Raw genomic sequence first — 15,962 nt, 5'->3', positions numbered from 1 at the left:
AAATAAAGTACCCCCAGTTGTAAAATATGAGGATATTAGAAGTTACCTCGGAGTTCCATGACCTGTATACTCGGCCTTGAGTTTTTATATGATCATGAAACTCCTCGGTAACTTATAATATCCTTATATTTTACAAGAGGGGGTACTTTATTCACTATATATTGTACCAGATATTTATTGCTCATCACGTGATGGTTCATGGTTTTGAGGGCACTTAGCATTCACCTGTGTGGTTACCTGACCAGAGCAATCATGGCCACTCCTGCTCTTATGAAAAGACACATATATGCAAACAAATCAGGCTCTCAGTGCAGAATAACCTGTGTCTACAAGCTTTACCGAATACTTACAGGAAAACAAACAGTAGAAAAAAATAGCAAGCCCATAGTTTATCACACAGGTGCAGTGCAGGAAAATGGATGGGCTCATGTCACCTTGGCTGGAGGAGTATATTAGGTAATGTGGGGGGGGGGGGGGAGATCCAGCATACAACCGTGTATTTATGAAAGCAGAAAACAAGTATTTCTTAGAACAGTTTGCTTTTTTCTTAAAAAAGGAAAACTCGCCACAGAAAGCAATCGGTCACTATCCCGCCTGAATTTTCCAAACATACAGATAACTGCAGGACTAGATAATTACCCATATGCCATTAGGACCACTAGGGGTGCAGTGACTACTAGGGTATATGGAGAACACCTAACCTGATGTATGAAATATGCCGTCTCCACTCCCCAATATCATGTATACATGCAAATACTCAAAAAATATAAAGAACAGGTTTTCTTAAGCTGATCAAAAGGAGTAGTGTGCGGAAGGTGAATGGAAAAGCGTTAGATGCACATGGCTGCTGTACACTAAACATCTAACCGCAACCCTGTGCAATAAACCTTAAAACACAGCTAAAAGATGCTTTGGGTAGTAGTTTCTGGCTATCACCATCAGGTTTTTCTGTGAGAATAAATCCACAGTGCTCATTAAGTATTCTATGTGGCTGGCAAAGTCCTCTAAGAAGGATCCCCTTAAAGGAAAACTATAACCCCCAAACTGTAGGTCTCTATAAAAATATATTGAATATTCAATATATTGAATAAAACCCTGCTTCATGTAAGTAAACCATTTTCATAATAATATACTTTTTTAGTAGTATGTGCTATTGGGTAATCCTGAATAGAAAATTGCCATTTTAAAAAATAACAAATAAATCAAACAAACCATACATGTTAGGTCACATGAGCCAATTAACAGACAGAGTTATGTCTTTTGCTTCCACACTTTTTCCTGTTACAGTTAGAGTTGTAGTATTTCTGGTAGGGATACACCGAATCCAGGATTCTGCCTTTTTCAGAAGGATTCGGCCAAATCCATGTGCCCGGCCGAACCTAATCAGAATTTGCATATGCAAATTAGGGGCGGAAGGAAATCGCGTGACTTTTTGTCACAAAACAAGGAAGTAAAAAATGTTTTCACTTTCCCACCCCTAATTTGCATATGCAAATTAGGGTTCGGATTCGGTTTGGTATTCGGCCGAATCCAAAACTAGTGGATTTGGTGCATCCCTAATTTCTGGTCAGGTGATCTGAGGAAGCACACAGACCATCACATAATGGTGGTTGAAGGCAAGAGATTTTAAGCGAAATATTTACTTAAATATATACCGTATACCAGTTTGGTAAGACTCTTTAATATGCCACTGAATTTGATATAACTATCTGTTGCTTAAGTATTAATTTTGGGGGTATAGTTTTCCTTTAAAGGGGTTGTTAACCTTTACATTAACTTTTGGTATGCTGTAAAGAGTGATATTCTGAGACAATTTGCAATTGGGTTTCATTTTTTACTGTTTGTGGTTTTTGAGTTATTTAGCTTTTCATTCAGCAGCTCTCTACTTTGCAGTTTCAGATTACCCAAATTACCCTAGCAACCATGCATTGATTTGAATAAGAGACTGGAATATGAATAGGAGGGGTCTGAATAGACAATTGAGTTATAAAAAGTAACAATTACAATACATTTGTAGCCTACAGAGCATTTGTTTTTTAGATGGGGTCAGTGACGCCCATTTGAAAGCTGGAAAGAGTCAGAAAAAGACGGCAAATTATTAAAAAACTATAACAAATATATAATGAAGACCTTAGAATGAGCCATTCTATGACATACTAAAAGTTAACTTAAAGATGAACCACCCCCTTAAGGAAAATTATTCTTAATATGGATGTACACAATCATATTTGTAGATGGCGGTCCTATGTGTTTAAATTATAAACCTTCCCCCAACAATGTCCATTTTCTGACAAATTTCATCTAGTAAACAGGAAAACTTGAGGAGGCACACAATTGGGTACAATACAGCAATAACAGAAGGTATTTGCCCCCTGTAACAGCCAAGGGTACCTCCAAAGATAGAAAAAACACTGATACACGAATCTATTGCCCATATTCAAATGACTGAGTTGCCAACATATCAGAGTTCTGGTCCCATTGGGTGACCCAGGCAGTCAACTATCCAGATTAAGAACATCTTAAAAAGGGTGGGGGGGGGGGGTTTGTTGGCAGTGATTGGAGTGGAGCAGAGCAGTTTCTAGTTGGCAGGGCCCACCTAACTGCCACCTTGAAACAGACAGCTATATTGCTGAACATATCTGCACCATAAGCTTATCACACTGTATCTTGTGTGACACCTATAGTGTAAATATCAAAGCCCAATATATCACTGTTACCAGTGATAAATACCACAAACTAAACTCATCATTAAAAATTTTTTCTGTGATAACCAGAGCACTAGTTTTATAAACAGGGTCTCATCTGCCCCAGGGTTCCTCTCCATCACACAATGGTGGCAATGACAGAACTCAGTGTCTACTGTACTTAACACAATAGCACAGTTGTGGAACCAATGGGCCAGACCAATCTGTGCCAGAATTCAAAAGATGTCCTTGGGTCAGACTATTACACTCACTAATGAATATCCACCACCTTAAAGGAATTGTTCTGTATAAAAATTAAAACTTGGTAAATAGATAGGATGTGCAAAATAAAAAATGTTTTCAATATAGTTACCGGTAGTCAAAAATGTAATCTATAAAGGCTGGAGTGACTGGATGTGTAACATAATAGCCAGAACACTACTTCTTGCTTTGCAGCTCTCTTGGTTAACAATGATTGTTTACCAGGCAGTAAGGACTTGAGGGGGGGGGCACATGGGTCATAACTGTTTGCTTCTGAATCGGGGCTGCATGCTAAGGATCAATTGCAAACTCACTGAACAGTTATGTCCTACGTGGCCCCACTTAAAGCCGCTGAAAAGCAGGAAGTTGGGTTCTGTCCTGCCATGTTAGATATTCACTCACTCCAGCCTTTTATACATTACATTTTTAACTAATTGACAATATTAGAAACATTTTTTATTTTGCACAGATAATTTACACAGTTTTCTTTTACACTAAACTGTTCCTTTAAATGTCTATGCAGGGTCGCACCACCCCAGGCCTGCTATTAGGGGGATCAGTTTGTGGTGGCCATGATGGGGTGGTGTAGGGATCCGTAAGTTGTATGCCATAACCCTTACCATGTGGCACTGTAGTTGCGGCATGCAGAAACTCTGATGAAACAGTGCACATGAGAACACATGCAATTTAAAAAAAAAAGTGGGTGTAAATCTCTGGCTGCCCCTGCAAGCAGCCTATTCTAATTTCCTATATGAGCAGACAGACCAATTATTTTGAATATATGACAACTTCAATCACTGATGACATGTATTTGCCCCTCAAATAAAAAGGCCTCCATACGCTCTGTCATCCAGAGGCCAAAGGGGTTAACCTGAAGGAATGACACAGCTGAGTGCTCTACAAGGATTAGAAGAATAGGTGTGGCGGGCAAAGAAAATGCACCTTTTTTTCCAGACGCACCTACTCCTCTCCCACAATCTTCTTTGCCCCAGCTCACTTATCAGGTACACTCAGCTGTAATAGGTTTTTATGCCTCGCCAATTACATAACTCCGGGAAATGAAAGAAAAAAAATGTTATATATATATATATATATATATATATATATATATATATATATATATATATATATATATATATATAAAAAGCAGCGGCAGAGATAAAAGTGTGGCCCTTACCTGTAGCACAAAGAGCAATGAATGTTTGTGCATGTTTCCGGATCAAGAGTAATTTGTCTTTAGGCAAGGGCAACTTTCTTAGTATGTGTTCTATGAAATCGTGTGGCGTCACAGCGGCCAGGTTCCACTTCAACTTCCCCAGAACCACCAGCTCCCACTCCTGGGAAAGAAACGACAATCGTGTCTGAGTGGTGATTTACGTTAGGGGGGCCTTACAGCTATTCACGACGTTAACGTGGTTTATGTTGCTTAAACATTTGTTTTAAAGCAGTGGATTTGTGTTGGCATTCTATTTACCCTGGTACAGGTATGGGACCGGTTATCCAGAATGCTTGGGACCTGGGGTTTCTGGATAATGGATCTTTCTGTAATTTAGATCGTCGTTCCTTAAAACGACAAGAAAATCATGTAAACATTAAACCCAATAGGCTGCTTTTGCTTCCAATAAGGATTCATTATAGCTTAGTTGGGATAAAGTACAAGGTACTGTTTTTATTATTACAGAGAAAAAAAGGAACCCTTTTAAAAAAAATTGGATTATTTGGATAAAATGGGAGACAGCCTTTCAGGATAACGGGTTTCCGGATAATGAATCCCACACCTGTAACGTCAGTCTCCTGTAATAATAAAGGAATAGGACAACCACTGCTAGGTTCTCTTTCTTCACGCTCTATATCCTGGTTTATCTCCCACCCAGAAGAGAGCACATATGATCAAAGATAATCAGGGGAGGTTTCATTCTCATAAACTGAAAATAACTGGTAGTATGTAGCCTAGTTTATAATTAGGACAGCTTGAATGGTGCGCTTAGTGTTGGACTGGCACACTGGGGTTCCATAGACACTCCTGGTGTACACAGGCATACTGATAAACCAACTATTCAACCTTGTAAGCCTAGATCCTGGCCATTCCCCTTCTCTGTATGAGAACAAAGAGAAGGACAGATGAGTGCATGTAAACAGAAGAGAGTAGGAGAATAAAGGTGGTGTGTGAAAAGAGGAAGAAACAACACTGTATTCACTCAGTTACAAGTGAAAATAACCACTAAATAACTTCAGGACTACTGTGCACCAATGTACTGCAGTCCAAGGAACCTAATTATAGGGTAGGGGATGGAAATATCAAAATATTTTCTCAAAAGTATGTGTTTTATTGATAGCTTTGTTAACGGATTAGGTTACTGATTTGATAATTATAAAACACAACTAAATAGATTTCATGTAATATTAAAAGGCATTAGGAAAAATCTACTGTATTTAATTTTAAAAATTAAAGTACGATGCCCTGTGCATGGTGCCCTCTATCTGAATGGGGTAACCATGGAACTGTCCCATATCAATTGAGAAATATTTCTAAGCAACTTGCCAATTTACATCAGTTAAATTGTATTATTGTTATTTGTAAATGGAATACTGAAAGCAACATCTCTTTGGCTGTAGGTACATTTTTTGCACTGCTATGACAGATGCTGATTTTAAAGGAGAACTAAACCCTAAAAATTAATATGGCTAAAAATGTAATTTCATATACTGAGCTTATTGCACCAGTCTAAAGTTTCAGCGAGTCAATAGCAGCAATGATCCAGGACTTCAAACTTGTCACAGGGGGTCACTGTCTTGGAAAGTGTCTGTGACAGTGGTCTCTGAGCAGCTGTTGAGAAGCTAAGCTTAAAGATAGTTGTAAATTATCAAGCAAAAAATGAGGTTGGTCTGTAATATAAGCTGATGCTACAGGGCTAATTGCACTGGTTTCTGTGCTGTCATGTAGTAAATATCTGTATTAATTACTAATCAGCCTTATATTGTGACATTTCTATTCTATGTATTCTATGTGTAAATATATAGCAGAAAAGAAGATGAGGAGCTACTCTGGCATCTTTGGAGACAGGTCTTTACTGCTAAAGGGCTGTGGTTGCCTTGGGCTGGTACAGAAGCCCATAACGTAATGTACAACATTTCTAGCTACTTCTTTAGTTAGGCTTTATATCTCCTTTAATGGCTGTACAATTTTCAAAGAACTTTTTTGTGAAGTTGTTTACAATGACTTTTTCAATCAGCAGAAAAAAAGGGTTTTGGCTGGAGTTTCAAATATTTGTAGAAGTTTGTTAATATCCAGTTGCAGATACAGAATTGAGTGCAGAAAGAAATCAATTTACAGGTATAGCATTATCAGGAGACCCATTATCCAGAAAACTCTGAATTACGGAAAGGCTGTCTCCCATAGACTCCAAATAATCCAGATGTTTAAAAATTGTTTCCTTTGTCTCTGTAATAATAAACAGTACCCTGTACTTGATCCAAACTAAGATATAATTAATCCTTATTGGAAGCAAAACCAGCCTATTGTGTATATTTACATGATTTTTCACACTAGCAGACTAGTGTGAAGATCCAAATAATGGAAAGATCCGTTATCCAGAAAATCCCAGGTCCCAAGCATTCGGGAGAACTGTCCCATACCTGTACTGGCCCAGATATCAATGTTGGGTCCCATTATTATGTCACAATCATAAAAATTGGTGAAACAACGAATACTGGATGATTGCAAACACTGCAATTGGTTGAATGGATTTGATCCTCATAAAATCAACTATTGAATTTGATATTAAAGTTAGCATCTTTAATTGCCTATATATACCTCAACAGTGAAATAACAGCATAACATAATCTAGGAAAAAATACCACAATTGAAATACACCAATGACAATTGCTCTTATCTTAAATACAGGGACTATTGTGCCGTTTTGGGGTCATTATATTACATGGGAATCAAACATGGAGTGGAAGGACAGACTTGTTCAGAGCTAATAAACTGTGCTTACTGCTTCCAACTCCAAATGCAGGAACAAACAACATGGAGTCAAATTTAGAGAGATAAACTGGGATTCTCATTGGAGGATTATTTCAGATTTTAATGCAGCCTCAGGCCATGGAGAGCTGAGGAAATGTTTTATTGAGCAACATTGCTTTTAGAATAAAACCCTGATGTTTCTGGGATACAGCACTCAGTATGTCCTAACCTTGAAAATCTTCTAAATTATGCTGGGATTTGTAATTCACCAACATTTAAATAAATTATGTTTTTTAGATTCCCCTTTAATTATGCTCTTGAAGGAATTTAAAATACATTTACCAGTAGGTGGCAGCAGATACACAAAAAAGTCACTAATTAAGTATGTCACCAACATGAAATGCTTTTTATGGAGTAAATAAATAAATTATTATTAAAATATAAGTGCTCTCCAGTCTGCTTTAAAAACACAAATTAGAGTATTTTGCATCCTCTGCTAATTGCTGGTTATCGGATTCAAGACATTATTGGTTAATTGAAAAAGAGGATAAATTTGCCTTTTATATGAAATTAATATAAATATTAGTGCAATTTTGTTTTGTTTTTTGTACAAACTCTTTAGGATAAGGATAAACATAAAATAAAAATCAATTTCCAGCAAAAACAGAAAGTAAAATGATTTTCGCAGGGATGAGAAGGGGGTCACGGACAGAAAAATAAATTAAGTTTCCCGTGCTAGAAAAGGGGCATACATAGTGATTAGGCTGCTTACCAGCAGCTCTTGTGGTTTGATAGAATTGTCAGTATAAATGCAAAGTTTCTCTGCAGTTAAAGGGATAGTCTCTTTCAGCTTGGAAGCTAAGAACATGCAGACAGCTCCAAGGAGTTGTAAATGGCACTTTCTGGTGGGGATCACTGCTAAAAATCTATCCAAATAATTCATGGCCATGGGGAACACTTCTTCCTCGCACCTCTGTTCTTCGCAAACCTGAAAGGCATCAAGAGAGAGAGAGAGAGAGAGAGAGAGAGAGAGAGAGAGAGAGAGAGAGGGGAAGAGGGAGGGAGAAAGAAAAGTTGATAGTTATTTCTCTGCTCGTTTTAAAATCAAATTTATCATCCTAAATTTTTTTGGCCAGATTTTAAGCAAAATGTACATTTGCCCAGCAGTCGGTCTGCCACACACAACCCTGCCGATTCCCTAAGGAATGAATTCAGGTCACACTATAGGAGCTAGCAGAACATCCACCCCAGCCAGTCATGGCGAAAGAGTTTTTTTTTTACTTCGTCATATTTTCAAAAAATATTTAAAAATACTTAAAAATTACCCAGCTCTTCGGTTTTTGAAGGAACCTCCCCAGCAGACCCCCGTGCATCATTCCCGACAATTGAGGGAAGGGTTGGGGGTGGTATTGGGGGTCAAATCCATCGATGAAAGGCAAGGGGGGGGGGTCCCTGAGGGTTTTTCTTTTTAAGAGAGCATGGCTGCGGATGGGGGCTGGGCTAAAAAGCTGCTAATTACACAGCATGGAAGGGTTAGAAATCTAAAGGTGAGCACTGGGTGAGGGAAGGGGTGCCAGGTAGATAAAGGGGTACACAAATAGTGGGGCTCAAGGCAAAAATTTCACCAATTTCTAAACAGAAGTGCAGACATACTCCATTTTTTTTTTTTTTTTTTTTTAACAATGAACAGATCCAAGACCTCCCAAAGAGGACATCCCAGTGAGCTCCCATTATCTCTAAATGTCACCCCAAAAGGCAATTTAACCCTATAAATCCTGACAAGCAACTTTCCATGCAAGCAGACCCACATGCAACGAAATCCGCAGCCCATCGCCCCCCTTCCCTAAACATTTAAAGTTTCCAGTGAGGGTTAAAGGCGATGACAGTTTTAACCCTTTATACGCCAGTTGCGGCACATGAGGGTAAGCCCCACAAAGTCCAAAACTGGAGGAGTTAAATGTTCCACTGCTGTTGAAACATATCCCTACCCTTTTTTCCCCCCAGTACCCACCCATGGGGTGACCACCAAGGAGCATAGCTTGAAAAATTCATTCTTTCAAAATTTAAAAAAAAAAAAAAAGGAAGATCAGAGATTGGGGAAAATGCCAGACCCCTGTTCCCCCCCCATATGTATCGGTGTAGGAGGGGGGGTTCAGGGAAAGCAAGGCAGACATGGAGCCTGTGTGTGTATACGTGGGCACAGCCTGGGTCGCAGGGAGAGAAAGCAAAAGCAGCAGGGCATTGGTAGGGTGGGGAGGGGGGGTGAGACCACCCCATTACTTATAAAACGGTGCCACCATGATTCAACACCCCCCCCCCAGCTATAAACAGGGGATTTCCATTCTCTTTCCCCAAAGCCTCAGCCAGAAGGGGAAAAAAAAAAAAACTTTCTGCATAATCCCCAGACTGCAACACGTGTCCATGTAATATGTGTGTGCCCCAAACTCGAATATCTCCCCCAAATCCACTCTGTGCAAGTGCTCAATCCACACACAAACATATGGAGATCATAGAAGCACAATACGGACACCCCTCACAGAACCCCAAGTTGGTTCCTGCTCTTTCTGGAACGCAGAAGGCTTATCCAGAAAATTAGTAGAAAATCTCCAGCACACACACAGTATAAACACATAGAATTTAATAGCGGATAATATATGCGGTGTACGTCCATAGACATGTAGAGCATGTACTCGCTGCTACATTACGTACTTCTTTACATATAATGCGTGTACAGCCTTGTTGCACATATATCTAGTTGTACAGAGCTGCCATGCAGCAAGTTGTGGGCAATTCCAAGTGGAGGTGTTGAAAAGGGGGGGGGGACCCCCGATATTTTGTGTGCACCCACCTCCAGCATCCATGTGGCCACCATCCTCCTCATGAAGGGCTGGATGTCCTTCTGGACACATTTGAAGTAGGAGCACTGGGGCAGGTACCTCTCCTCCACGGTGAGCAGATTGTGCAGGACCCTGTCATCCAGCAGCAGCGCCGGGTCAGGCTGAGCCCTGCGGACAGTGTCCCCCTCGCAGCACAGCAGTTCCATGGCACCCTTGGACGCTACCACTGGATGATTTCCCGCACTCACTTCTTTCCCTCCCCCGTTCCCGGGTTAGTAGTTGAGCCCCACTTCGCTGCTGAGCCTTATTGCTGCTCCCCGGCTCCCCCAGCGCTGCTGCTTGTGTTAATGCTTGTGTTAATGCTTGTGGTGGTGGTGGTGGTGGTGGTGCTGCTGCTGCTGGTGGTGACGCAGCGTGGGACTGGGCCGGCCCCAGATCTCTGGGTTATTATGTAGAACAGCAGCTGCCGCTTTTTTTTTTTTCTCTCTCTGAACGCAGGAGGCCCTAGTACAGGGCGAACACACTCGCACGTGACTCTAGCCCCGCCCATCTTCTGCTGCTGTTGCACTTTCTTTCACTCACTCACACAAGTAGGTACTCAAATTAACCCAAAAACATTCACAAATACACAGGCATTCAATAACACACACTCAAGGACACAGCCACTCAGAAATACACAAATACAAACTCAGACACAATTGTGCACAAGACACATATCCAGAGATAAACACACACAACTACAAACACAAATATGCACAAGACACATTTAGAGATACACAATTAGAGATCGCCATAAACACTGACACATAGATATACTCGGATACACACACACACTAAAGTGAGCTGCAGCTTGTGTCTTCCAGTTTTCAGATGTATTTCCAATAGCCTATGACTTTGCAGCAAGTAAAAAGTAAAAAAGCCCTACAATAAGAGGCCAGGAACAGCACAGAAAGAGGCCTAGGGAATCAAACATGGTGGGACTATGGGAGTTGTGTAACAAAAAAAAAAAAGGAGCATCTTTATTTTGCACAACATATTATGTATTATGTACTTTTTTGCACACCAGCCAAGCCTGGGGCCCAGTAGCGTAACTACTTATAATACACAAAAGCCATAAATACCCTGTAAATTATATCCTTATAAACGGTGAGTTCTGATGTCATAAGTTAAAAACGGTGAGTTCTAATGTCATTTCTGTCACATGACTCACTGAAACTTGTGTATTATAATAAATAAAGTACCCCCAGTTGAAAAATATGAGGATATTAGAAGTTACCTCGGAGTTCCATGACCTATATAAAAACACTCGGCCTTCGGCCTCGTGTTTTTATATGGTCATGAAACTCCTCGGTAACTTCTAATATCCTTATATTTTACAATACAATATTTTACAATATTTACTTTATTCACTATATTACTGGGCCCCACCGCACAGCAAATTATTTTTCAGGCATCTCACCCCAAAATGTCTAGAGGTTGACCTATATTACAAATATTTATTAAAATGGTATATGAATTAGGGCCTCATGGGCCCCCTGCAGACACAGGGTCTGCTTCCTCTGTAGTTATGCCCCTGCTGGGGCCCATGGTGAGCGCTAAACACACACATTATGAAGGCATATCAAAGTCACATTCCTCCAGCTGATGCTGAACTTCAACTCCTTGCATCCCACCAACAACCAAAGGCATACGTTAGGTCGTAAGCAATGGGCTACAAGTAGCTTATACGTTTTCCATATTTTACTGTGATAAAACCTGGGTCATAGATGAGGTCATTTTCTCTGTGCACCTCACACTTCCTGTGACTTAAGCCAGCCACCCATGGAGCAAGCTTGAGGGCCAATATGGTTGTTTTTAACCAGTGCTCTGTTTGAGAGACCTTTTGGAATGTGATGTCATTGGATAATAGCTAATGCCAGGAAGATTTTCTACAGAAATGAAGTTGCCAATTCATTCCTAGGTGATCCCCAACCAATCCTATGAATGCAATTTGTCCATCCACATATGCAATAAGATCTGACACAAAACCTTTGTTGCCCAATAATAAAATTAAACAGCAATCAGCACTGTGTCCTCATTTTTAAGGTTAATGGAGGACAATGGCGCCTAAAACAAGCTTGTACCCAAGTAGAAAGCAAGGTGAGTCAGAACTATTAAAGCTGCCAATGGACACAGGGACCCTGTTAAACCTAAAGGTGCAGCCTGTGTGCGTGAGGTAAATAAATAAATACAAATATGAAAAAAAAAGAAACTGTGTAAATGCCTAGTGAAACGCTAATCACTACGAACCCTGAGAGAACAGCTTAATATGATGAACACACACATGTATACATCAGCTCAATGCAGTGACCAAACCTGATAAGGAGCACTCACAAAGAAAACCTCATATTAAGTGCTTGCTATGTGTGATATCACAACCATGTGATAATGCTGTGTTCTACAGTAGCCCTGCAAAGTAGGGTATTAATCATAGGGTATACAATTCCAGTTACACTAACAAGGATAATTTTAAACAGAATAATGCATGGTTACCAACCCAGTTATTTTTTCCAGAACTGCCCAAATGTCCCTAGTTTCCTTCTAGCTATTGTTGAAATACAACCGCCAGACTAAATATACCATAGAATAGACATTCCGTCGTTAAACAATTAAACCTCCATCAATGTTTAGAGAAGAGTACCTTTTAAGTTAAAAATAGGAAAAATAGCCGGTTCTGTAGAACAGGAAGTGATGTGTGCAGCTGAGATCTGCTTCCCTATGAACAATGCTTCCTCTTTAGAACTGGCAAAATGTTTATCCCTCTTTAAAGAACTTTGCTGTAGACCCATCACTTGGTCATTACACAGTAATGGAGAGAGGGACTTGTATATATGTATGTGTAGCATATAAATATATAGTGAATAAAGTACCCCCTCTTGTAAAATATAAGGATATTATAAGTTACCGAGGAGTTTCATGACCATATAAAAACACGAGGCCGAAGGCCGAGTGTTTTTATACAGGTCATGGAACTCCGAGGTAACTTATAATATCCTCATATTTTACAACTGGGGGTACTTTATTAATTATAATACACAAATTTTAGTGAGTCATGTGACAGAAATTACATCACTACTCACCGTTTATAACTGATGACATCACTACTCACCGTTTATAAGGATATAATTTACAGTATATTCATGGCTTTTGTGTATTATATGCACATACGTGCACTACTTATGTACACAATGCTGTACAGCAGAACAGTAGATCAATAGAACAAACAGGGTTCAGTACAATAGTAAATACAAATTAATACCAAGTACATCTACATTAATAAGAGCTAAGTTTCAAAGAGACAAGGGGAAGGAGATGACTGTTCTGTAAAGCTTACAATCTAAGTGTGCCCCAAACCTTCACAGTAAGAATGTATAAAGCCCCTATGCAACAATTACTTTTTCCGTGTATCTTTGTCCTAACCTAATGCAGGATAATACTCCAATATCAAGCAATAGACAGACCATGTTGTTATACAGGCATGGGATCAGTTATTTGGACACCCGTTATCCTAGCTCAGAATTACAGAAAGGCCTTCTCCTATAGACTCCAAATAATGCAAATTTTTAAAAATGAATTCTTTTTCTCCATAGAAATAAAACAGTACAGGTATGGGACCTGTTAATCAAAATGCTCGGGACCTGGGGTTTTCCGGATAACGGATCTTTCTGTAATTTGGGTCTTCTTGCCTTAAGTCTACTAGAAATTAATTTAAACATTAAGTAAACCCAATAGGCTGGTTTTGCTTCCAGTAAGGATTAATTATATCTTAGTTGGGATAAAGTACAAGCTACTGTTTTATTACAGAGAAAATGGAAATCATTTTTCAAAAATTTGATTATTTGGATAAATTGGAGTCTATGGGAGATAGCAATTCTGTAATTCGGAGCTTTCTGGATATCGGGTTTCCGGATAAGGGATCCTGTACCTTGTACTTGATCCAAACTAAGATATAATCAATTCATATTGTAAGCAAAACCAGCCTAATAGGTTTATTTACTGATCTTTAGTAGACTTAAAGTAGGAAGATCCAAATTACAGAAAGATGCGTTATCCAAAAAACCCCAGGTCTCAAGCATTCTGGATAACAGGTCCCGACACAGCAAAGCCACACCCTCTCTGGACAGTTCTCAGGGACAGTGTACAAATCTTCTCAAATTTTAGGAATATCAGCATTTATTTAATAGGGATACAGATAACGTGAAGTGCTGATGTGAGTGGGTAGCTGTGGGCAGTGGGTTAGAGCTCTACAAAATTTTGCAGTCCAAATAAAGAAATAAATATGCTGTTTCTTACAAGTTAAAATGAGCTTTTTTTTTGCTTTCTTGTGGTGTCAAAGCTGCAATTTAAAAAAAGGTCTAGTGGCTGAAAATGGTAGACACTTCCTGTTCCATTTGTCTGTGACACTCAGCAGCAGCTATCTTTTTATTGCACAGAACGGACTCGCCGATAGTTCTTTCTAGGAAATATAGGCCAATTCGCACAACACAGCTGCCGTGAGAATAAACCCACCCTCCAAAATCCACGCCCCATTCACAAATGAAGTACGAACGTCAAATAATCCATCTATCAAAAAAAAAAAAAATCACCTCAGACGCAGTTACCGAGCAGAGCCCGGCTTTTATAAGCAGAAGCATTTCAAGAAAAACACACTGACTTTTTGTGTGCGTGTGTGTGTGTGCAATCTGGATGATTGTTATAATGTTAAACTCTATTATACTTCCTGTCTGTCCAACCAATGAAAAGTTCACACACAAAAAAATGACACATAAAGCGTCTGATCATGAAATGAGAGATCTCCCTGAAAATCCAACTCTTTGTGGGAATTCGACATACAGAAAAAAAAGCAAGAGGAATAAATGAGCAAATATCACTTTAACAGTGCATGTGTAACAGTTTAGGCAGCAGCACCCCCCCCCCCCTCTGTATTTGCATAGCCAATAGTCCTAGTGTGCTTGCTGCTGCGTGTTTGATTGTTACCGGGCAGATTTTACTTGAGGAAGCTTGTGTATATTTTAGAAGTAACTTAGAAAAAAAAAAACTTGCTGACTTTATCAATTGGGTAAAGAATTATCTCCAAAAAAAAAAGCTGAAAATAGAATCCTGTGTATGAAGCTTGCGTTTTTGCAAATGGAATCCGTCATCAGGGTTTAATGACTGACCAGTGTGACATCATCAGAACAACCTCATAAAGCAACAGCATTGTGGAGGGGTTTCTCTTCTTTTTTTATTCCAGCATCAGCATCTACATGGCACTGCTATCGCCCACCTATATTTACTACTTTATTGTCAGCAGGTGATTGCTCACAGTATCAAAAATAACATATAAAGTTAAAAATAACAGTACTCTAAGGGGCAGCTTTATCAAAATGTGAGATTAGAGGTTACCACAAAAAAAACGCCCACTTTCTATTCATTCCTATGGACTTTTTTTGAAGGGGCAGATTTAATAAGGTTCGAGTGAATTTTCGAAGTTAAAAAATTTCGAATTTCAAAGTAATTTTTTGAATACTTCAACCATGAAATAAGATACTACGACTTCGAATTTACTTAGACTTCGATTCAAAGTTAAATTCGACCATTCGATAATCGAAGTACTGTCTCTGTAAAAAAAACTTCTACTTCAATACTTCGCCAAATTAAACCTGCCGAAGTGCTATGTTAGCCTATGGGGACCTTCTAATGAATTTTTCTATGTTTTTTTTTAGTCAAAAAAGTAAAATCGTTTGATCGATCGCTGAAATCGTTCTAATCGTTTGTTTCTAACGGTTTAATCGTTCGATCAAAAGATTTTACTTTGACTGCAAAACGGTCAAATTCAGTAAAAAAACCTTTGACTTCGATATTCAAAGTATAGCCATTCGATGGTCGAATTTTGATAAATCTGCCCCTAATTGTCAGCAGGTGATTGCTCACAGTATCAAAAATAAAATATAAAGCGAAAAATAACCATACTCTAAGGGGCAGCTTTATCAAAATGTGAGATTAGAGGTTACCAAAAAAAAAAAACGCCCACTTTCTATGCATTCCTATGGACTTTGTTGAAGTGTTATTTATTAATGGGCAAAAGTTAGAATTCACCATTTGATAAATACGCTTCTAAAAAATCCCATATGAATCAATCGAGAGTGGGTGAATTTTTCTGTGGTAAACTTTACTCTCACATTTTGATAAATC

The 15,962-nt window shown here is 39.1% G+C and overlaps 1 protein-coding gene across 1 annotated transcript in view; it reads right to left on the bottom strand.

Moving 5' to 3' along the window:
* ccnd2.L (cyclin D2 L homeolog) overlaps positions 1-10,099 on the bottom strand; it is a gene marked incomplete at its 3' end in the record, with an annotated part of 36,583 nt that extends 26,484 nt beyond the window's left edge. Inside the window, 3 exon segments of the mRNA NM_001085661.1 lie at positions 4,123-4,282; positions 7,685-7,900; positions 9,761-10,099. Coding sequence (NP_001079130.1) covers positions 4,123-4,282; positions 7,685-7,900; positions 9,761-9,955 — 571 coding nt within the window. The 5' untranslated portion in view covers positions 9,956-10,099.
* Between the last annotated feature and the right edge of the window lie 5,863 nt (positions 10,100-15,962).

This window comes from Xenopus laevis, chromosome 3L (assembly GCF_017654675.1).
Source record: "Xenopus laevis strain J_2021 chromosome 3L, Xenopus_laevis_v10.1, whole genome shotgun sequence".
NCBI classification, from domain to species: domain Eukaryota; kingdom Metazoa; phylum Chordata; class Amphibia; order Anura; family Pipidae; genus Xenopus; species Xenopus laevis.
The sequence above is the reverse complement of the archived record's forward strand: the minus strand, read 5'-3'. Positions and strand labels throughout refer to the sequence as shown.